General features: G+C 46.1%; 1 protein-coding gene and 1 long non-coding RNA gene across 11 annotated transcripts in view; one reads left to right on the top strand and one right to left on the bottom strand.

The window, feature by feature from the left end:
• Positions 1-872: 872 nt before the first annotated feature.
• Positions 873-23574, bottom strand: part of LOC135254493 (uncharacterized) — a 71888-nt gene continuing 49186 nt past the window's right edge. The window contains exons 2-10 of one of the 10 annotated variants that reach the window (XM_064334687.1): positions 18705-18822; positions 13430-13494; positions 6594-6757; positions 4768-5044; positions 4652-4729; positions 4090-4612; positions 3760-3859; positions 3206-3411; positions 873-2715 (exon numbers count right to left, since the gene is read on the bottom strand). In XM_064334687.1, coding sequence (XP_064190757.1) covers positions 1054-2715; positions 3206-3411; positions 3760-3859; positions 4090-4612; positions 4652-4729; positions 4768-5044; positions 6594-6750 — 3003 coding nt within the window. In that variant the 5' untranslated portion in view covers positions 6751-6757; positions 13430-13494; positions 18705-18822 and the 3' untranslated portion in view covers positions 873-1053. Of the gene's footprint in view, positions 2716-3205; positions 3412-3759; positions 3860-4089; positions 4613-4651; positions 4730-4767; positions 5065-6593; positions 6758-7054; positions 7076-7416; positions 7540-13429; positions 13495-18704; positions 18823-23574 lie in introns of those variants that run through there. The other 9 variants (XM_064334691.1, XM_064334688.1, XM_064334686.1 and 6 more) reach the window with 9 other exon arrangements.
• On the top strand, positions 4394-4765 carry LOC135254498 (uncharacterized). The gene is made up of 3 exons (XR_010329910.1): positions 4394-4495; positions 4535-4651; positions 4691-4765. It is a non-coding gene; the product is annotated as an uncharacterized LOC135254498 (long non-coding RNA).

Here is a 23574-nt window from a genome sequence, read left to right as displayed (position 1 = left end):
TATGATTTTTGCCATAATCGAGCAGCTCTAGCTCAGATACAGACGTATTTTGACTGAACAAATAATTCCTCGCTCAGACGACAACGCACTCCAGTACTGGGGCATCAATAAACTCCGCTCTCCCACCCTGGCTGCTAACTGCATCCGAGTTCCTCTCCCTTTCCCACCCTGGCTGCTAACTGCACCCGAGTTCCTCTCCGCTTCCCCACCCTGGCTGCTAACTGCATCCGAGTTCCTCTCCGCTCTCCCACCCTGGCTGCTAACTGCATCCGAGTTCCTCTCCGCTCTCCCACCCTGGCTGCTAACTGCACCCGAGTTCCTCTCCGCTCTCCACCTGGCTGCTAACTGCACCCGAGTTCCTCTCCGCTCTCCCACCCTGGCTGCTAACTGCATCCGAGTTCCTCTCCGCTCTCCCACCCTGGCTGCTAACTGCATCCGAGTTCCTCTCCGCTCTCCCACCCTGGCTGCTAACTGCATTCGAGTTCCTCTCTGCCCCCCGGCACCAGCGTGGAGAGCGAGAGGCTGTTTCAGCACAGCCTCCAACACCGAGGACGAGAGGAGGAGGAACGGACTGACGGCCCAGAGAGCGGACACGCTCATCTACCTCAAAAAGAACCTGCCACTGCTGTTAAGTAAGCGCTTACAGCTTAGCCCTTTACAGGTTACAGTTACAGTTCACCTTTGCACCTGAAAAATTTTGAATACTTGAATACTGAATAATTGTACTTCAGTTGTTCTGATGCACTTTTTAAAAATATTGAATTCATATTTATTTGCCATTCATGTCTTGTTTTATGTCTTGTTTTTACTAAGATGCTGTTGCACTTTAACTGTTGAAGGCCGAAAAAAATAAAGAGTTCTACTGCATACAATTCAGTCATGCTCTTATCACTTTTATTTCTAACCATTTACAAAGTTAGGAAATGGGGCGTTGAACTTTTCCATACTTGGGTGTTACCCGTTTAGAAGCAAGAATGAACCAGTGTTTGTATACAGGAGAAATAAAAGGAGAAAAAAAAAAAAAAAAAACACTAGTATCGTATCGGTCGATACTCAAAGTTCATGGACTGGGATCGGAATCGGGAGTGAAAAAGTGATATCGGTGCGTCCCCTGCATCCTAGGTCTGGAATGAGCAAATCAGAGTCCACCGTGTTGTGTTCTATCCCTGCCGGGTCCTCCTCCTTGCAAATGTTCTGCCTCCTCTTCTGTGTGATATAGTACATTTTCCTCTGGTGAGATATCCTGTCTGGATGATTAAGTCTGTACCTGTAACGGGACACTTTGTTTTGTGCTCTCACTTTTTCTGGTTGGAGTTGTTTTCTCTTGTAATAAGAAGCTCTGTTTTGTGCTCTCACTTTTTCTGGTTGGAGTTGTTTTCTCTTATAATAAGAAGCTCTGTTTTGCTCTCTTACTTTTTCTGGTTGGAGTTGTTTTCTCTTGGAAGAAGCAGCTCTGTTCTGCTCTCTCACTCTGTCTGGTTGGAGTTTTCTTCTCTTGGAAGAGGCAGCTCTGTTCTGCTCTCTCACTTTGTCCGGTTCGAGTTTTCTCCTCTTTGAAACACTGACTCTGTTGCCGTCTCTCACTTTATCTATGTTTCTCTCCATGTACCGCCTTTTCCTCGCCTTTGCCATGGCCGCTTTGTGATGGCTTAGCTCCTGTTCAGAATAATGCTGTCTGCATGCCGAACCACCTTTGCTGTGAAGATGAGAAATGATACGCCTAAACGTTCTATTGCACACCCTGCACCTGTACCCATCTCTTACCTCATCTGTGTTTTTTTCCATGTACCGTATGTGTCTTGCCCTGGCCAAGGCCGCTTTGTGATGGCTTATGGCGGCTTTGCGGCGGCTAATTTCCTGTTCAGAATAATGCTGCCTGCACGCCGAACCGCCTTTACTTTCAAGGTGAGGGATGATACGTTTAAATGCTCTACTGCATCCCCTGCACCTCAGGCGCGGAACGGGCCAATCAGAGTCCACCGCGTTACGTTCTATTTTTTCCGGGTCCTCCTCCTTGCAAGCGCTCTGCCTCCTCTCATCCTCGGCCTGCTCCCACTGCCTATGCAGAGAGGGGACATCGTGAACGGACACGGCGTAGGCGCCGCTCCTCCACTCCTCCACCAGCTCCGCCGTCCTCCGCAAGGACTCGTCGGAGGTGCAAACGAAATTCTCGTAGCGGCTGGAGTTCCAGCCGAGAATGACCGGGTTGCGGCCGAAGGGCTCGGCCCCGAAGACCGTGGCGGGGACGACCACGATGGGGGTGGGCTGCTGCGGGTTGTAGAACGTCTGGTAAACGAGCACGTGCACTCTGAACAGGTGAGCCAACCCAGGCAGGACGTAGTCGCCGACGTCGGACGCCCACGCGCCGGACGTCCTGAGCGGCTGCAGGAACTCGCCCCACGCCCCGTCAGACAGGCCGGACAGGGCCCGCGCCTCCGCGCACTGCGCGAGCGCGTCCGCCAGCCGGTTCCTCCAGTAGGCCGTCGTCCTGTAGGGGTCCCGCAGCGGATGGTCGGCGAACTCGGGTCTGCGGTTGATCTGGTCGAAGAAGCTCTCGAGCTGGCAGCTTCCTCGGCCGAAAGTCCCCACCCAGGGTATGAGCGGCGCCCCGTGCCGACGCGCGCTTTCCAACACGATCCTCTTCAGCTCCTCGCTCGCGCTCGCCAGGCTGCTCAGCGCTTCAGTCTGCGGTCCTTTTCCCATAATACCCTGCAACTGGAAAGAAAAAAAAAAAACAACTTTATTAAAAAATAAATAAATTTTAAAAAAGCAGGGTGTCCTAACCAAAATAGAATAAAGTCCCAATAAAGTTGCATAAATATCAACGTCCTGTTTAAGCTGCAATTCAAAGATTTTGTTGTTTTGAGTGAATGTTTTTGAGAGGAGGATTATTCGAGTCCTCTGCCTGAGCCCCACTCACCAGGCGCAGCCAGTCTCCGTTTGTGAATGTAATGCAGCGGTTGTACGTTTCCAACGGGCGACATAGGTCAGGAGGTAAGCTGATGCCTCTCATTCACCCATTCACACACACACTCACACACCAACGGGGAATGAGGTCGGGGGATCGAACCAGCAACCCTCCGACTGCCAGACAACCGCTCTTACCTCCTTAGCTACGTCACCCCCAGTATATTAATTGTCCCCCATATCTTTTTTTGTCTACTTTATAAGAAAGAACCAAAATCAGTTAAAAAAAGGTACTAACTTGTATGGGCTGAAGTGTGGCTGCGTTCATTTGTAGAGGCTGCAGTTTGGTAGGGCTGAACTGCGCAGCCGGCTGCTTTGGCTGCGGAGGGCTCTGCACGTTGGCCAGGGTGACAATGCTGTTCTGTATCAGCTGCACCTGGGGCCTGCGGACCACCCCCGGTACAGCCTTCGCAGGAGTCACCTGCGGCAGCAACTGCTGCCCAGCTGCAAGGATGAAAAGAAGGAACTCAGAATCATTACACATGACACTGGCATGGTCAAATAGCTGAATTTTCCTTTGCAAACAAAGTAGCTTAGACAACAAGACATTTATTTGAGCAAGCCAAGGGCTGGACCAAAGCTGGCATTAATCAACATATGGCATCACAAAATATATGTCGAGTTTTGGATAGAACTAATGGGCTCAGCCCAAACCATTAAAAATATCCCCAGACCAAGGGGTGTCTAAATACTTTTGGTGATACGGTGTACTTAGAGATGCAGTCAATTACACACAGCGCATTTGTTACTTTCAGTATATACAAATTAAATGGTAAATCCTTGAACATGTACCTGGAAGAACGGTGAAAGATGTTCCAGGTGGATACTGATTTCCAAGAGAAGCAATGAACGTAGAGTTGTTGGCTATTTGGGGAGATGTCACTATGTAGCCCTGAACGACAAGGAAAATATTCTCAAATGATAGCACTCAAACAAAGAATAAATGTGTATTTGCTCTGCTTCTGATCAACTTCAGTCTTCGACTTGAAACACAAAAAAATGGAAAATATATTTTGATTACATCAGACCGGTGTGTTAACAGCAACAGTCATGCAAACTAAGAACATATGAACAAACTGCAGGAAGTAAAGCTGCAGAGCAAAGTGAACGCAGGGACGCTACCTGGTTGTTGATAATTATGGCCCGGGGAGACTGTGCGGATAGGGCGTGGGACACGGGCCGTGTGACGGTGGGAAGGGACCCAGGCCGAGACGCCACAGTAATGAGTAAAGACTTGGTGATGGACGGCGCTGTCGCCCTGACGGCGAGCTGGGGCACTCTGGGCCCGGAGGAGGTGCAGGAGGCGGGCTGGGGCACTCTGGGCCCGGAGGAGGTGCAGGAGGCGGGCTGGGGCACTCTGGGCCCGGAGGAGGTGCAGGAGGCGGGCTGGGGCACTCTGGGCCCGGAGGAGGTGCAGGAGGCGGGCTGGGGCACTCTGGGCCCGGAGGAGGTGCAGGAGGCGGGCTGGGGCAATATGGGCCCGGAGGAGGTGCAGGAGGCGGGCTGGGGCACTATGGGCCCGGAGGAGGTGCAGGAGGCGGGCTGGGGCACTACGGGCCCGAAGGAGGTGCAGGAGGTGGGCTGGGGCACTATGGGCCCAGAGGAGGTGCAGGAGGCGGGCTGGGGCACTACGGGCCCTGAGGAGGTGCAGGAGGCAGGCTGGGGCAATACGGGCCCAGAGGAGGTGCAGGAGGCAGGCTGGGGCACTATGGGCCCAGAGGAGGTGCAGGAGGCGGGCTGGGGCACTATGGGCCCAGAGGAGGTGCAGGAGGCGGGCTGGGGCACTATGGGCCCAGAGAGGTGCAGGAGGCGGGCTGGGGCACTATGGGCCCAGAGGAGGTGCAGGAGGCGGGCTGGGGCACTATGGGCCCAGAGGAGGTGCAGGAGGCGGGCTGGGGCACTATGGGCCCAGAGGAGGTGCAGGAGGCGGGCTGGGGCACTATGGGCCCAGAGGAGGTGCAGGAGGCGGGCTGGGCGCCGGCCGTGGCCTGTGGGGGCCTTTGGGGGGACGTCGGTGCGGCGGCCCCGGCCCCGCCCCCAGCCTGCTGGTTGACAGCTTTTACGACAGGAGCGGGACCTGGGCACATGATAGCAAACCTTCCAAATTAACTGAATATACCAATTCTAAAAGTCAGCAGATACAATCTTCAAACAAGCAAAGCAAAGCAAACTCATGAAATTGGAACCTTTCTGTGCAGCAATATCTCATGACTGAGGCATTCCTCAAAACAGCACAAGCACTACAGGCTCATATACACCACGTGTAGCGGCCATGGCACACAAGTGACACGCAGAAGCAGCACACCATGTCCCTTGCGTCTACAATAGTTCCATTTGCTTCACGTCTCTAGCACTTTCTCCAGAAGGCTACATTGGCTTCAGTCATGCCTAAGACATAAGTTGTGTATACAGAAATAAGCAGCACCATGTCAATGATAATTAGCCTATATCTAGGCCCCCCTATTTTACCACAAAATTACAAGATATACAAAAATACCTGAATTCAATGCAAAAAATGTCCATACATAACAATTTTGTGGATATTATTGCTCTTTGACCTCTCCATTTCTCTCACATTTAATTCACCAGCACAGTGAGTTATTTTCAAAGCAGCCTCTCTCATCCCTCTCCCAGGTATTCCTACCTTAATTCTCATATTCTTGGAGAATTATCAATCCCCTTCACAATGTCTGTAATGTATTTCCATTGTGTATTCCAGTGTTGAAAAGGTCATCTCTGAGAACTCAGTGGCACAACAAAGATTTCATTCATAATTTGGTGGTCGGGAGACTACTGACAAAGCTCATCAACTTGAAACAGCTGAGGCAGAACGCATCTTTTCATAAGCATTACTCACTGGAAATGTCTCTCATTGCACGGTTAACTTTATTCACAACATCAATTTAAATGATGAGAATCTGACTTTGTAAAAGCAGTCGAATCACCATGAGGATTACCCTCATGGAATAAACTGTCCCAGCAAAATCGCAAACCGGTGCAAAAAAAACTTAATTCACAATCGCAAACTCTAAAATTTCATCAGCAGTCACAATCTGCGGTTTTAATGCTGGGCACATTATGCTGTTGTCCAAAAGCCCTTGTTGCAAACACTGAGAACGAATAACTATTAGAAATATTCCAATATTTCCATCTCACAGACTATGGTGACCCTTCACCAAAAGTTTTAATTTTCTTGCAAGACAAAACAAAAATGGCTAGATCTTCAGCACTGTAGCTCCTTGCTGAAATACCTTCTGTTCTCCACCATTACAGGTGGTAAAATGGCACGCGCCTGTATTGATATAACCACGGGCAGCAGCTTATAGCAAATTTGTGTGTCTAAACATACGCTGTATCGCGAAGCAAAACGGAACTATAAAACAGACGCTTATTGCAAAGCTGTGCTGCAGCATGTCCGCATTCGGTTCGCTCACGATCCACGCGCATTGGCTTCTGGTGTACAGCATCTCATCACTGCCATTACTTTGCAGAAGCTTGCAGATGCTTCGTACAGAAGCCGCTACTCGTGTGGTGTACATGAGCCTTAAAGTATCAGTTTATCGAGCTAATAACACAAATGAGCACCGTGTAGAAGCCACAGGGTGGAATGCGGGACAAACTCATACTTGGTCTGGTGTTTGGAGTCACTTCAGAGTTACGGATCTCTCCAACAAAAACGGGTTCATCATCGTCGGCATCATCATCCACCAGATTAATTTCTGGGATGCTCCTTTGCCATGGTTCTAGCTCCTCCTCCTCACACTCCATAAAAAACTCTGACATTTTCAAACTGGTCAAGAAAGAAAACAAGGTTACAATGACGCTACGCCATGTATATATGTCTATGGTTTCTAAAATCTATTTATTTATTTAAATCCTATCCAACGTTTCTGGCATTTTTTCATGAGCAATGGAAATTGTTGTCTTGATAGTTCACATGATAAAGCAGTGGTTTATGAGCGACGCGACGTTAATATCTAATAGTTTAATTTGCAGGCGAAAACGCTCAAATACGAGCTAACATTTGCTAGTAAACTAGCTAGCCAGGGGAGTGCTACTGCTAGTGCCGCCCCTTGCCATCCCATACCTTTGTCAACAAATGCATCCAATTGCTTATTTGTGCACCGGTGGGAACGTATTTAAGGGATGTGGGAATACTTTGTTAGCTATCAAAATTAACAATGTAGATTGGTCTCCACATGAGTCTTTCCTCGACTCACCACAAGCAGAACCAATATAACCAAAATATATAAAACCACCAAAAAACACATATTCATTAGCTAACACTTGCAAGCTAGCTAACTAGCCAAACGGCGCAACAACTGCAGCCGCTAGACAGTGTTCCGCCTTTAATCTGACCCATTACTGTATCTTGACAGGAGAAGACAGTGTGGTATAATCTCTAATTGCATGTTTAAAATTTCTAATTTGCGTAAAATATTAGTTTACCCGTTATAGTGTAGACTTAATCAGACGACACGCATTATTTCGGCTTAGCCATGGTCACACACGGAGTTGACAGGAAGTATAGTGGATAGTCGGGACGAACTTTCCGGGGCAAAAGGGAGGGGCCTCGCCTGCCACGCGGAGCCAGCGGCGGCTCCCTATTGGTTAATATAACTGTCTGTCTCAGTGTGCCGGCTCTCCCTCGAGACTACCCACACATCTCCTCCAACAGATTTTTGTCAGAAGTATGAAACAAAACATCATATAAACTATCAAACAAAACAGATAGTTTGCACAGGTATAGAAAAAATACTTTCCCCCCCTCCTTTTTGTTCTAAAGTCTAAAATCTTAAGTTTAATTCCTGAAATCAACAATTTTCTTAGTAATATGTTTTTTTTTTTTGCTCCCAATCAGAAATGTTTTACTTGATAATTTTGACACAGATCTGATTCCTTGGCAAGCGATGTAGCTGCAACATCTTCCCCAGAACTTCCCAATGGGCAGACTACCTCCACGCTCTATTGCGGCTACCTCCCACAGACGAAGTGCAACAGAGCACCTACATCATCCTTACGTCAACCTTAAGGCTGCTTCATACTTTTTTAAATTTATCTTTTCTGTTTACACTTTCCTGGTTGAAGCGGAATGAGGAAATTGCTACAGCCAGCCAACCATGCCGCATTGCTAAAAAAAACAGCAAAAATTAAGTCACTGAACAGGGTGTATGGTCAAAACGTGAGGTCAGTACAGTCTGTAAGTGCATGTGGTCATAACATGTGCCCAGTACAGTCTGTAGGTGCAAGTGGTCATAAAAGCCAGTAAGTAGAGTAACATACTGCAGGGAAAATTCTGCAGGAGGGACCGTCAGTCACTTCACACTCACACTCAGCGCCATCTTGGGTGCCATTATATCCCTTAATTTCTCATATAAATATTGTAAAAATTTACATTTCAGCTGTTTACAATTTCATACCTTCACTATTTTACAGACTTTTACTGCAAAAATTAACTGAAATTATTTACAGTGTATGACAATGATTCAAGCAGGAAACTTCTACAGCAGCACTCTGGGTCCTGTCTTAATAGTCCAAACACTGACAGGTAGAGTGTGAACAACATAAGTAGCAAATAGCCACAAAATGGCCGGAGTTGATCTCTGAGCGAAAGGCACAAGCAAAACTGGCTCCATCCTCACCTCCGAACGTCTAAGAATAGACAGTCCCAGAGCCTTCATGGCAAATCAAGAACACACGCAAAGCTACAAAGAACCTCCTTCCCTTTGAACACTGTACTTCTGCGTAGGAGTGAAATAATTTATCGGCCCGTTCCCCCCCCCCCCCCCCACTCCTCTCCCGTTTCTTTAATTCGGACGCCAATTACTTGAGATTCTCCTCGCACTGTGGAACTCAAGAAGGCCCAAGGACAGTCTCTCTCTCTCTCTCTCCAACCCTTACATCCCAGGATGAGATCAGACAAGAATAAAAAGCCCTGGCATCAGATCCACTCAAGGGTTCGGATGTTCCTAAACCATGTAGTAATTTAGCATTGCACGTGCTCGGGCAGAGCAGGATAACTCATCTGACATTCTCCAGGCCCTACAGCTTACTTACATCTATCTATCTATCTATTGCATCTATCTATCTATCTATCCATCCATCTATCTATCTACTGTATCTATCTAGCTATCTATCTGTGAAGGTATGCAATTTTCAACACTAGATGTTGCTGCTTGCAGTATATTTTGCAAAGCCCGTGAGTTAGCTCACCTGATTCTGTATTGTGTAGGTTAAAGACATTTCAAGAAATGTTTTTAAAAAACTGCTCTGGTTAGCTGGGGTTAACTGTACCCACAATGCACCTGTATTGCCCGGGACTATTCCCGCTTTCTGCACTGTACCCACAATGCACCTGTATTGCCCTGGACTATTCCCGCTTTCTGCACTTTGGCTTCCATTCGGATCGAGCTCAGCAGCGAGATGCAGGATTTATTTATGTATAGAACGAGCAGGATTTTTTTTTTTTTTTTTACATTTTGCCAACTTTATTTTCCTTTGTGACTAAAAGATGAGAGCGGCTCAGTTCAGCGCACCGATGTCAGTGCGCTCTCATCCCACTGATACGAGATCTCTCCTGTCAGGTGCGGTTCTCCGCTCTGGAACTGCGCTACGGTTTGTGAAGAAGAAAAAAATAAGAAAGAAATCATCACTTGACAAAATATTTGTACAGCTTCTCTTGGGTTTACCAGCTGTGCCGTGCCTTCTTCACACAGGAGTCAATGTTTTCGATTTTGAGGAAGCACTTGGAAAACCAGCATCACAGAATACGAGAACAGCAGTAACACATTAACACCTGAATTGTAAACTGAATTTAAATATGAATTATTATTACACGAAAATCATAAATCTAAAAATCATCAATGGGTTACACTTGTCTGGATCATTATAGCGGTGAGCAGATTAGCTAGATAGATATTAAAATGGGATTTGATTATCTTTATTGATTATTAAATGGGATTTGATTATTTATTAAATTAATGTTCTGGGGGCCTCCACCTCAAACTAAAAAATTGCAGTTGTCTTTTTTGCTTTCTTATCAGAAGAAATTCAGAAGATAAAAATGCACGCATGTGATAGTATTTCAGTTTCTGCCTGTTGGTCTTTGACTGCAGTGATAAAACCTTCCTGGGTGACTGTTGCTGTGGTCTACAGCTGAAACAGTTCTTAGATCAACAAATCATTATCCCCAGTGGACTGGATATTAATCTGTACATGGAAATAAGACTCTTTTGTACTTGCCCTAATGTTCTGTTTGATGGTCTTGGCAGCAGTGTTAAATTAAAAGCTCTCTTTAGCATGTTTTTTTTGCTCTTTTCTTTGCTTCATTTAAGTTCCTGGGACTGGAGTTTCAAAAGAAATGGTTCAGCGCGACATTGGGTAGCACAGACTTGGCAGCCTGCACCACATCAACATGCCAAACAACTGCATGATGAACCCTCTGAAAATGCTCTGTTCCAATGCAGACTGGTTTAGATCACCATCACCACATACGGCGTGATTTCACAACCAAGCACTGTACTGTATAAATATGTTTTGGTATATAAAAATAAAAATAATAATAATAATCCAACCGGCACTTAAAATCCAAAAAAGGGGGCTGCAAGGGTGAGTGGAGGGGGCAGGCATTTGGGTCGACAGGCGCGACTGTCTGTCCCGAAACGGAGAGAGAAAAAAGGGTGTAAAATGAAATAAGGACAGCAATGTGACCGCAGTAATGCCTCTCAGAATAGGAGCTCTACCCACAATCCTACTGGCTCCACATCCAGCAAGCACACGCATTTTTACTGGCCCCAGTGGCAGTGACTCACTAGAAGGGACAGTGGTGGTTTGCCGTATTTGAGACGGAAATGGGGAGTTTTTTAAACCGGCTTACACCGGAGAAACGTTAACAATGACAATTAAGCGAAATTCCTCTGCTTTTGTGGGATTGTGGCACCCCGATTTTACCCGACAGGTCCGGTCTGAGGTCTCTGATTCATGGCAAAACCATTCTGAACAGTAGCAGCTGCACAGGATGTACCCCCCCCACACTCCCACACCCCCACACCCCCGTGTGTGTAACCAGTGGGGGGGGGGGGTAACAGAAATCTTGGCAGAAACACATAACCCCACTGGTCACGGTTCCATCAAGGTTAAACCAATGATTGTCAATTAAAAGCATGTGACTCATACTTTTTAGAAAGTAATAAAAAAATTAATGACCAAAAATGTTTTAGGAGACGCAAGCAAAATACAGACATGTCTGTCTCTCCTTTAATGCTAATTGCTGTCTGCAATACTGGAGCCCATCAGTGGATCCGTCTGAGATTCTTTAGCCAATGACCCCATCCAGCAAGCACAGTAGGGCCCAGCATAAACTGGTCACAAGTATAACCTCATAAATACTTCACTCCAGATGAATAATAAAAAATAACCTCTTCAATCTTCTCCTACCCAGAATCAACGCTGTATCCATTTTTTATTTATAGGAAGTTACAAAATGGTTGAAACTTAGGAAACCATAAATCTTTCATGTTTTTTTTTTCTTTTTTGTTCAGAAATGTGTTTGTGCTTTGAATTACAATCCGTGTTTGAGTTGCCAGTGTTCTTCAGTGCACCCCTTTCAAAAGCAATTTCTCCTGAAAATTGACGTGAGCTAACTGGAAAAAAAATAATTTTGGAGCACATCTACTAATTGGGATGCATTAAAGTGCCCCTAAATTTTTCAACGCAGGAGAAGGAACGTTAGCGTGGACATGGAGCACTGGATGCTTGTTCCTTTCTGCAGAACGGCCTTTGTTTCTGGGGTGAAGTGTTCACTCGAATTTCAGAGGTCAACTGGCATCTTGGTGCTTTTTTTTAGGGGGATCTTCACACAAAAACGGAACGGAGACAATCCACTACAGACCCCAGAACAGCGACGAACGAACAAGTACTAGGCTAAATCAAGAGCGCAGCCTAAATTCAGGGTTCACAGGAGAACCCCCTGCTGCCCATCCTCCTTATTTTGGGGTTGGTTAGGGGTAAGAATTTGAGACTGTGAACTGGGTCGAACCCAGAAAGGTGCACAGTCCAGCAAAACGAGCCCAGAGGAGCCAGGTCAGATTTGGTCGACCCCACAGTGTAGTCTTAAATTCCACACATCCGTGAACAGAGGCGATTCATATTCCTGACCGGTTCAGGCTGAACGTTTTGTTTTTTTTCTCTGGGAAAACTTTCATACAGTATGTGCTGTCTTTCTTTCATTTCTGACAACACTGTCATTTACCCAATGTTGATGTCATAATTATTACCATAACTTTATATAAGGAAAAGTGCGTAAAAAAAAACCAGGCCCTCAACCCCCCCCCCCCCCCAAAAAAAGCCAGCAAATCACTCACTCAAGAGGGAAGAAAAATCACTCAAATGGTGGCAAGAAAAAAAATCTCCCGAAAGGGGAGCAATCTTAGGAGGAACCAAGCTGGCCGGCTGGGTGTAACAGCCTGAGGTATTAGCCAGGCAGCCCAAGCGCGGAAATGCCAGGGGTGAAATATTGCAGGTCGCACGACTCCGGTTTATTCCTCATCAGACTGGAACAGTTAGCTGTGCACCATGATTACCTGTTTGTGGTTCGTGAGCTACCTTTCTCCACATGGTACATTGCGGTTGAGGTTTTGGGTTTTTGGGAAGGGGGGGGGGGGGGGGTAATATACGGGGACAGGGCTTGTGTTGTGACCCAAACATTGTATCCTCCAACTGAAGACATATTTGTCGGCAGCCATACGCTTAAAACATAAAATCCAGCACAGGCAGGCAAATAATATTTAATGATTTATGTATTACAGGGAAGGAGGGTTGTTTTTTTCCACCTTCAATGAGTCACAACTCAAGACATTTCAAAAAGGTGACTTTGGAAATGAGTCAGAAGTATAACTTTGAACAAAAAATTTTCATCATCAACGCTTAACATTCTTCGAGGCGATCGCGGAATATGTAAATATATTTTCCGACATCCTGTGACCAGGGAGAGCGAGCGCCACTGCATTAATATTCATCGAGTCTGTATACGCACACCCACATTCCTTCTCTCTCCCTCTCACAGTCTGCCTCTCTCTCTCTCTCTCTCTGTATCTCTCTCTCTCGCACAGACACACCTGCCTCTTGCATTCATTTCATCTCCACTGCTGAACAATGACATTAATCATTCATGCCCAAATCCTTCACAATGGAAGTATCCACCCCACTGTGTGAACTCCGTTGATCTTTCTTTCTTTGCATTCGGGAAAAAAAAAAAAAAAGACGAGCGTATAAAATATGGAAGCTGACTGAGGGATATAGTCGTTCTCTCCTGTCCAGCCTTTCATCTTTAGTAATCATCCTGTGCTGTCTCCCTAGTTTTACTCAGAACTGCAGATGAGAGCTGTCAGCTCTTCAGAACATGGAGACACAGAACAGACAAGCCACAGTGCCCCTCCCCACCCCCCTCCCTCCCCAATCTTACCTGTCACCTGAAGCTCTGAGGAACTTTTATCTTCAGCCTTATTACTGGATAACAGAGTGGAGAGTCTGATAAGGAATAAAAAAGACAATATAAGGACAATAATGTGATGGAGTCCACGTCATAAAATAAAAGCAGGTCACTACAGAAATACAGCACAATACGATGTCCACTAAACAACCATGTTTCAACATGCACAATGCCTGAACTAACTTGAATATAGTTGGACTGTGGTAATTGGATCTCCTAAAATGTACCTTTGCCATATTAAATGCATTTTTGCCATTAAATCTACAGTTTCAACAGTTTAAACAAAGGCATAAAAACTGCAGTTAAGGAAAGGGGAAGCCTCTCGTTGGCTCTCAGTAATTTTAATGGCTGAGTTCAGTACAGCATGTACAAAATGCACAATGAATAATGAAGTGCATCCCATCTCTGGAAGCTGCTAGGTTTTGACATGATCTGCAGAACGGAGATCAATAAATGTGATTTTAAAATTTTGGAACTGGAGAGGGCGTCCCTCAGGTATCCCTCCTTGGTCCGTTTATTTTTAGCGGGTACATGAAAGACTCAATGACAGCCGCAGGTGTGGCTGTTAAAATCGCAAGTTGCTGACGGCGTTCCCCACTCTCAACGGCTTGAGACGAAAGGAAAACAGTTTTTGCCCATTTCCCTCTCCAAACGCCATCTGTCGTGGAAGCATTTCAAAGGGCTGTTTGATCAAGGAGGAATCTGATCTAGCTTTTATTCAAGATTCAAAAGGTAATTTCACCAGCAGTACAAAATTTTATGTAGGACAGAGTAGAAACAAACTGGAAAATTTTCAAGCAAAATAATCACGTGTATCATTCCTTTCCACACTGATCAACTGATTATAAAAGCATAGATTTTTATCATCTTGCATCATTGCCTGGTCTAAAGAGACAAAAACAACAATTAAAACTTTTATTTTACTTCATAATCAGACATTACAATTACTGCTGGTGTTTGATTGAATTACATTTTAAAAGAGTATCTGGAACGTTTGCAGTTTTATACATGGTTAATAACTGAGACTTATTTTAGAGGGCCCACATAGTCCCGCTCCATCTGTTTGTTTTAATAAATATAATATTCAATAATATTAATTTAATATGATAACAGGCTGACCCAAGGGAATTGAAAAGGTAACTATATTGGCAGGGCATGTGAAACACCCATCAGCTCTGTGCAGAGAGAAGGCAGAGTTCTCCATGAATTCTCTCCCCCAGGATCTACAGTACGTCTATGACTACCACAACTACTGCTGCTACTGCTATGGCTGCTGTTACTACTACTACTACGACCACTGCTATTACTGCTGCTACTATTGCTGCTACTAATACTACTACTGCTGCTACTACTACCACTGCTACTGCTACTGCTACAGCTACTACCACTACTACCACTGCTACTGCTGCTACTACTACTAGTAATAATGTGAGAGTGAAAAGTTTGGCCCACATAAGAACCTTTTAATGTAATACGACTGGCTCCTTAAACAGTGACCTTCTCCATACCTTTGCCTCTCTTTAATTACGGCTTTGCTTGTTTGTGCAGCGTAGCGAGCCTGAAGCAGCCGGCTGGCCAAACCGAGGATGTTGCGGAGCGTTTTTTTTTCGTGCGACGCTAAAAAAAAAAAAAAGGGGAGAAAATTTCGTTTAATGGGCTAGCGCGCGGGATTAGCCTAGCGCGAGTGAACGCTCCGCATTCATCGCCTGGGCTCCCGGAGCTCCCCGTGGCAGGGGCTGAGAAAGAAGGGGGTCTCACAGAAATTTCTGACAGTTTGTTTTTGCGTTTAAAACATCAGTAGACGAAGGACCTGGCAGGGAGGAGGAAGGGGGGGGGGGACATTTTCCAAGTAAATAGAACATGAACTGGGAGGCAGTGAAGGAGCCCCTGGACGGAGGCAGAATACAGAGAATCTGGGAGGGAACCTGCGGGTGGGAAGATTTTTTATTCCAGTTTTTAAAAACCGGCCAGTTTTTTCACCATCAGTTTAGACGCATCTCACCATTGCCTTGTTTGAAGCTTGGAAAATTAACTGTATTAATTTCGGGACTAATTCTAACCCCCATTTTGCTTGAAAGTTGTAAGCAGCCTCCTCCTGAGGCACTGTAACATCATCTCTTACTTGGGTAGGGAGCATAGGCCTACAGTTTAAAGCACAGACAGGCTGGTTAAGAGTTCTGTGGAAGCCATGCTTCTTCCCCCAAAAGGAAAAAAAAAAATGTAAAACTTGATTGACACTCGACAGTTATTAATTTATTCAGTTTATTTTAGCAGCCGCCTGTGTGGGGCTAAGGTACCCAGCCGGGCTGTATGGGTTTCACTTACATCACTACCTGCGACGGAAAAACACCTCCTCCTAATGAGACACTGATGTGCTGCCTACACACACACAAGCACTGTTCCTCTCCAGCCCCCGCTGCTTCCCCGCTCCGTATGTCACAGAACCATTATTATTTCAATTTGGCAGCTTGAGCAATAACCAACTGGGATTAATGAAAAGAAAACACAGAGTCAGATCTAAGGGACAGAATGTCGATTGACTACATGCCATAAAGCTCTATGCTGTATGTCGATTATTTTTAAAAATTAATTGCCGTTTCTCATTTCAATCGTGAATCACATAATGAAGTTTTCTGACTCCTTGTGATTTTTGTTTCTGCCTGAACTGACTGTGCTCTGTGACATCACAAATGACGTCACAATCACAAGTGCTGGGTTATTTGCTTTATTCATTCTTTCCCCACAATCACTTCCAGTCTTTTTCATTTTAATTTTAATCCAGTCATTTTGTCCCATAATTTGCCTTACCAATTCATACACTGTATTCATCAGTAGCTATTTCTCTGATACTGTACATATAATGGTTAGGGAACTGGGCTTCCCAGTACTGTCATTGCACCGTGATACTGTCAATGTACCACTGCACCGTACAATGTGATACTGATCTGCTTTCTGTATATACTCAGATGTACAGGTACTAAGTAAAAAATATTAAATAGTGTAAGGCATTCTAAATAAAATCTCCTGCTACCTGTCAGCATTCCAATATGATGCATAACATTATTCATCATAACACTGAAATACTAAAGCACTGCCAATCTAAGCAAGGCCCTAACCTTTGGTAAGAGACACACTCAGCTTTCCTCTCTCCTACCGTAGCCAGGCAAATTACAGTAACATGGCAGCCAGTCGGGACCCTGTAAATACAGAGCCCCTGCTCTCACTGCACTAGCCCGCGCGTGCTATACGCCACTCAGGCAGCATTAGCTAACAGCACCACTCAGCGAATGATGACAGGCTAGGCTAACACGAGCGCTGGCGGAGTGGAAAGCGCCATTAAGCCCGCCTGCCGGGTCCAAAGCGCCAAGGGCAAATCGGACGCTCGCAAAGACGCGCTCCAGCAGGGAGGGAAGCGCCAATTATTTACTATGACAAACGCTCCAAAGTACGGTTCAAAGGGGCGCTGCTCTGTACTAGTGAACAACACTGAAAATAAATTATCTTCTTCTTCTTATTCCTCCTCCTCCTCAATTTACACCTGTACAACGATCACAATATGTTTCTACACCGGCAAAGTGATTACAACTTGTGCAAAAAGTCTTAATGCATCTCCTAGTCACTATTTCGGTTTTATATTCTACTCACTAAAGATGTGATAAACATGAGGGGGGGGGGAAATTTCAGCTGTCAGGCTTATTTTAAATTATTTTTAATGCCTTTAGCACTTTCAACAATCAGTGTTGAAAGTGCACGGGAATCCACATTCCTGTGTGCACCACCCAATGTGTGACAGAAAGACGAGATATTTAATTTGACCATATTCTATCATATTCTAGTCTATTCTATTCAGTTCAATTAGATTTTATTTGATCAATTAAGAGTTTTTTTTTTTGGTTCAGAGACTGTCACAAGGATGCTTTACTGGGAAAGGGCCTCTGGTAAAACCCGAATACAAAGAAGGGATGGATTTGTTGCTTTCTTTCGTGTGATCAGTGTTTAATATTACGGACGATAACACTGCAGGGGCAGACAATAATACTGTAAGTGAATCTAATTATCGCCCATCCCCCCCCCGGCCAACGAAACAGCCACTTCATACCGCACGCCTCCTCTCCTATCATTAGTGTGCAAATGGGCAGAAAACAGACTCGCATATCTGAAGATCTGATACTGTTATTATCAGAGCATTTCACATTAGAGGATTAGCACACATAACAAGACATACTGTAACACAGGGACTCATACTGCAGACTGCGAGTTATGTTTCTGCTCAACTGTACATGTGGTTCAAAGCCTGCCTGTAGTTCAGAAGTGAATACGCAAACCAGCATTATTAAGCGATTGGATGCAGCCTCATGAAAAGAGTGTATTAAAATAGTAATGAATGAAATACGCAAATTGACCGGCTGTCGCTCCTCTCTCTCCCTCCCTCTCTCCCTCTCTCTCTTCACGCCTGGAAAAAATGAACGGGTTCCCCGGTAACCATTAAAAATCTGCGCGTTGCTCCAAAATGCAATTTAGTTGAAGTACACATTCCTGCTCCGGTTGGTTTTTTTTTTTTGGAGGGGGGGAGGGGGGGTCTCCCCCTTGAAATGTTGTGCTATCTCTGCTTCTCTGCGGTTAGTACCGAGCGCCGTAAGCGTCTCAAATATAATGACTGTTCAAGTGACAACTCCAGAGCTGTCTGTGGTAGCCGCAGACCGCTGGAGAGAGAGAAAATAAAAGCCCCAGGCGATCTTGCAGGCATTTCCCCCACTCCCCAGCACTCCAGGAAGCCACGCTTTTATTTTGGAATTTTTTTTTTTTTTGGGAAGCCGCAAATAACCTGGAATTGAATGTAATTATTACTCGCTCTTGTGAAAAAGATTGATATGCATGTCTCGTTACAGGCCAGAAAAGAGCACAGCAAAAAAAAAAAAAAAAACACTTGGAAAATGTAGAGAAAAGAAAATAGCAAAACCTGAAAAAATTGGAGAAATGATCTATTTCTCAAGACTGTGTATAATCTGAATCCAAACCGTGTTATTGCTCAGAGATGGACTTCCAACTGGAATGCATGCACCATTTGAGAGTGCAATGAATAAGAAAAAAGATCAGACTTATGATAACCATTCAACATCACAGGTTGGTTGAAACAGTTTCGGTGGTTGTAATGCAATAAGTGTTCATTTTTGATTTTGTAAACTCTGTTTTTCAGTTAAGAAGTGGTCTGAGTGTTTCTGTTCAATGATAAAGTTTAAATTCTTACCTGACATTTTGGGATGGTAATTAAGTCATGGGTTCTCTTAATGGATGTTCCCTATGTTAGACAGCGAATGGCTTTCTGCAGTTCCTGTTCTCAGATCTTGTATGTACTCCTTGCAAACCTGAAACAAGATTCTAACATCAGAAAAAGTGATGGTTTCATTTCTCAACACTTGTAAGGATTACTACTTTATTCATAGCAATATTCTCCAATGCAACAGCAGCGTTCATGATAAACACACATTTTATCGAGGCCAGCAATGCAATTTAAACAGCTTCCATTCTTCATGTGAAAGAAATGACAGCACCTGTGATTTGAACACGTGCCCGGGGTGCGTTTTAAGGGTGAATGCACATTGTAGTTTAAATGTTACCCGAAGTGTTACAGTTTGATAGATAAACGCAGCGTCCTGGTTTGACAGGTAACACTAGCTGTATGAGAACAGGTGAAAGGCACTGGCCAGCTGAAGGCTGTGGTCGCCTTGGAAACAAGGACCCTAAAGACATAAGGTGAGGGCAGAAATTATCAGACGGAAAAAAGGGTACGCTCCCTGCAGCGACAAAACTTTTTTACTTTTTCAGAAATAGAGGCTAGAAAGACGAGGGAGAAGAGGAGAGAGAAGAGGAAGAGAGAGAGAGAGAGAATGAGAGAGAGAGAAAGGAGATGAGGAGAGAGAGTGGAGAAGAAAATGAGAAAGACAGTGAGAGAGGGCGACAGAGTGAGAGAACGAGAGAGAGAGAGACAGAGTGAGAGAAGAAGAATCTAAAGGAAGAGAAAGAATCGCTCTTGGCAGCGGGGTCCCAGAGGGCCCACCGGGGATGTGTGGGACTGACGAAGAGGAGAGCGGTTGTGAGGATTTAGACAGCCTGAGAAACAGGTGTTAACAGCTCTCAGGTAATTTGCTGGGGATCATCTGAAAACTCCCCCCCCCCCCCCAAAAAGAGCAACGATGCGAAGTTGAACACATTTTATTACTATTTTTTTATTCTTACATTCAAGAAATTTTTATTGGCAGAGAGCGTCAAGGCAGCTTTCAGCTCCTACTCTTGAGACCTGTCTCCTGTGTTTTTTTTTTTTTTTTTTTTTGGGGGGGGGAATATTTGCACATCAGTGGGGGTAACAAAGACCCCAATTCCAGTTCCACTACAGCTTCCCCAAACACCGCCCCGAACGCCGGCCAGAACACAGTCAGCAAGCCGTGATTAGCTTGGGGGCAAATCTTTCAGGGGGTTTTTTTTTTTTTTTCACACATTCAAGTATTCTCAGAGCTTACAAGAGCCGGCCAGAGCAGCCTGAAAACAGCTAATGGAGCGGATGTGTGGGGGCTGAATGGGACCGGGGATTAGCCATTTAGTGGTCTCTCGCTCCGCCCTTGTTGGCACGGGTTTATGGGGGTTGAGGCGTGGGTGGGGAATGGGGAGGGGGGTTGAGGGTGCCCGTCGCGCTTTGAGCCCTAGTGGCGGAGCGTCGTGTGTGTGGGGAGGCTGGAACGCACAGCCCCAGGTCACTGGGTTGCACCCCTAGATGGCGGAGAGGCAACTGCAGACATGCTTGTGGATCCTGGAACCTTCACATGTCCTCTACAGTCCACTGTCACCTCACCCTAGGGATAATGGACCAGATAAGTAGCACTGACAACAACATCTCTTCTCTATCTCTCTCTTACCTCTCATTCCTTTTATTCTCTCTCTTCTCTACTCTCCTCTATTCCTTTCTCTCTCTCTCTACCTCTCATTCCTATTCTCTCTCTCTCTACCTCTCATTCCTATTCTCTCTCTCTCTACCTCTCTCATTCCTATTCTCTCTCTCTCTATCTCTCATTCCTATTCTCTCTCTCTACCTCTCTCATTCCTATCCTCTCTCTCACTCTTAATCCATCACTCCATCGCCTTCTCATTTCTTTTCTCGACATCTCTCTGTGCTTCTGCAGACACAGATGCCGGAGCAGAGAGGCCATAAGAAAAGGTACTTCACACTGGGTACTTCACACTCCCAAGCTACTGACTCCAAGAAACGTGTCCACAAGTTTTAGACTGAGCGCCTCGTGGAGCAAACCCCTGAATGTGGTCCAGTGAAACAATTTGAGGTAATTTACAACAGCCTCCCCCCCCCCCTAACAAAAAAAACACAGGCCATGGTGAGCAGAGGCCACTATATACTGAGATAAAACTTAATCCCTCCCAAAAAACAAGAGCCTGCACAGGACCTCTCCACATGGAACTTTCTCTTTTTTCCCCACAGAGATCCGCAGGCTCCAGTCTGGGAGGCGCCTCAGATGCAGGAGCGGCTCGGAGGACAGGAGACACAGTCTGCTGGGAGTGTGAAATGCTTGCGTGTGTGTGTGTATGTGTGTGTCTGCGTATTACAGGATAAGCATCTAAACCAGCAGGAATTTAGCCAGCTTTTTCTCTGACAATCGCTTACAGTACAGGCCTCGGTCAACAAATACCTATGTTACGGTGGTGTCCGACTTGAGGGTTTGTTTGCTTAATCTGAGCCACCGAATGGGTGGAATTCAAAGATTTCTCGTTTTATTTTAAACACAGGGAAGCCGCAGAGTTTAGATTAAGTCTCGGTTTTGGTCTCCCTGCTTTGCCCTGCACGCTCGTCCTCCAAAGAACTCACTGCCAGCCACCATCACTGAGCTGCGCAGTCGCTCTGCAATCACCCAGCTGAGCTGCGCAGTCACTCTGCAGTCTCCCAGCCGAGCTGCGCAGTCACTCTGCAGTCCCCCAGCCGAGCTGCGCAGTCACTCTGCAGTCCCCCAGCCGAGCTGCGCAGTCACTCTGCACCCCGTTGAGCTGCGAGTCCACTGCAGTCCCCAGCCGAGCTGCGCAGTCACACTGCGCCCAGCTGAGCTGCGCAGTCGCTCTGCAGTCCCCCAGCCGAGCTGCGCAGTCACTCTGCAGTCCTCCAGCCGGGCTGCGCAGTCACTCTGCAGTCCCCCAGCCGAGCTGCGCAGTCACACTGCAGTCCCCCAGCCGAGCTGCGCAGTCGCTCTGCAGTCTCCCAGCCGAGCTGCGCAGTCGCTCTGCAGTCTCCCAGCCGAGCTGCGCAGTCGCTCTGCAGTCTCCCAGCCGAGCTGCGCAGTCACTCTGCAGCCCTCTAGTTGAGCTGCGCAGTCACACTGCAGTCCCCCAGCTGAGCTGCGCAGTCACTCTGCAGACCCCCAGTTGAGCTGCGCAGTCGCTCCGGGGATCTCCACGTGCCTCACAGATCTAACATCCATTTCTGAGTTAATTCTTCCCTAACAGCGCTCTGGGGTACACCGCTGTGCTGTAATACGCCCATAAATTACCTGAAAGCCCCATAATCCCGCAGTTAACGTCTCTGAGGCTGCACACGTCTCTGAACTCAGTTTTATTGAGTGTTTCTGGGTCCTGCAGGGCATACAGCTCACAGCCAATGAGATACGAGAGCAGACGCTTCTTCAAACAGATTTAAGCACTTTTTTTTTTTCTTCTTTCTTTCTTTCTTTTTTTGCCTCCCCCCCACTTCCTCAGGGAAAGCTAGGAGGTTAAGGGGAGGTGAGAGGGAAGGTTGAGGGAGCTGTGATGGGAGTTTATTTTAGGAACGGAGGAGGAAGTACGTCTTCCTGTTAGGACATATGGGACACACATGAGATTCGGCTTCAATGAAGTTTGGGGCTGGTACCGGGGCGGTGATCTGACAGGAAGTTGCTGCTCTCACTGCGAGACTGTGACGTGTATCTTTCTCCTAATAGCTCCGACACCTTCATCCGAACAGCCTACAGTTCTCAGTTCTACAGTAACGCTGAACAAGTTCACAACCAATTTACTCCACATTCACCTCACAGCATTTTCTGTATCAAGGCATTAAAAAACAGGAGAGCAGTCAGCCATTTTTTTAAAAAACGTAATTCAAAGGGAATCAGAGAAGACAGAGAAGATGGATTGAGCCCGCCCCTCTGTAGACTGTACCACACATCCTGCCAGGGTTTTATGATGACATCACACGGAAAGAACTACATTTTTCTAAAGAAAATTCTCCCTTATTAACAATACAATATTTAATCATTCTAATATTTTTAATTATTTTTAAATCGGGCCCAGTAGCGCTGCTGGTTTTCATACTTCCCCTCTAATCGCGGACCGATTTAAACCTGAGACACCAGGTGAGTTACACCTCTGGCCAATCAGAGGCATTAATTAAACAATTAACCATCCAATAGAAAAGAAAATCAGCCGTTACTATTGGCCTCGAGGGCCAGATTTAAGGCCCAAAGACCTGAGCTTTGGCCATGCGACAATCTGATTGGCTAGGAACCCACGACGGTAGGACGCAGTTGGCTGAGGACACAGCCTATGACAGACATGGGCCTGACTTTGTTTTCGGTGTTCCCCTGGTTTGCCGTCGGAAGTCTCCCTTCCAGCCGCACAAGCAGATGCCCGCTGGCATCAATGGGTACGTCTGCTGCCAGTTTCAAAATCACCCCTTACCGGCACAACAGACAGGACCAGCCCTCAGAGCGAAATACCGCCAACATACGTCTCCGAACTCCGAGAGGGAAACTCTCCAGTTCCAAACGAAGGAGAAACATCGTGAAACATTGATGGAGGGGGAAAAATGGTTTTCCTGATGGTTGTAGAAACACAGGGAATTTTATTAAGTCCCACGAGCGAGCAGAAACTCTGGAGGGGAAGAACTTTACAGCTTTGAGCATAAACAGTTTGCTTCCAGCTCAGAGAGAGAGAGAGAGAGAGCTCTGGGTCTCCTGCTGTAGGGTTTCTGTAAAAAAAAAAAATCCTGTCATGATGTGCTGTTCAAGATTGCCTACAGCACTGCCTCAAAAAAAAAACAACACAAAGTAGGGAATTATGGAACTTATGTAACAATTCCAGAAGGAACACTG

This window comes from Anguilla rostrata, chromosome 5 (genome assembly GCF_018555375.3).
Source record: "Anguilla rostrata isolate EN2019 chromosome 5, ASM1855537v3, whole genome shotgun sequence".
NCBI lineage: Eukaryota > Metazoa > Chordata > Actinopteri > Anguilliformes > Anguillidae > Anguilla > Anguilla rostrata.
This window is presented reverse-complemented; position numbering and strand designations above follow the sequence as displayed.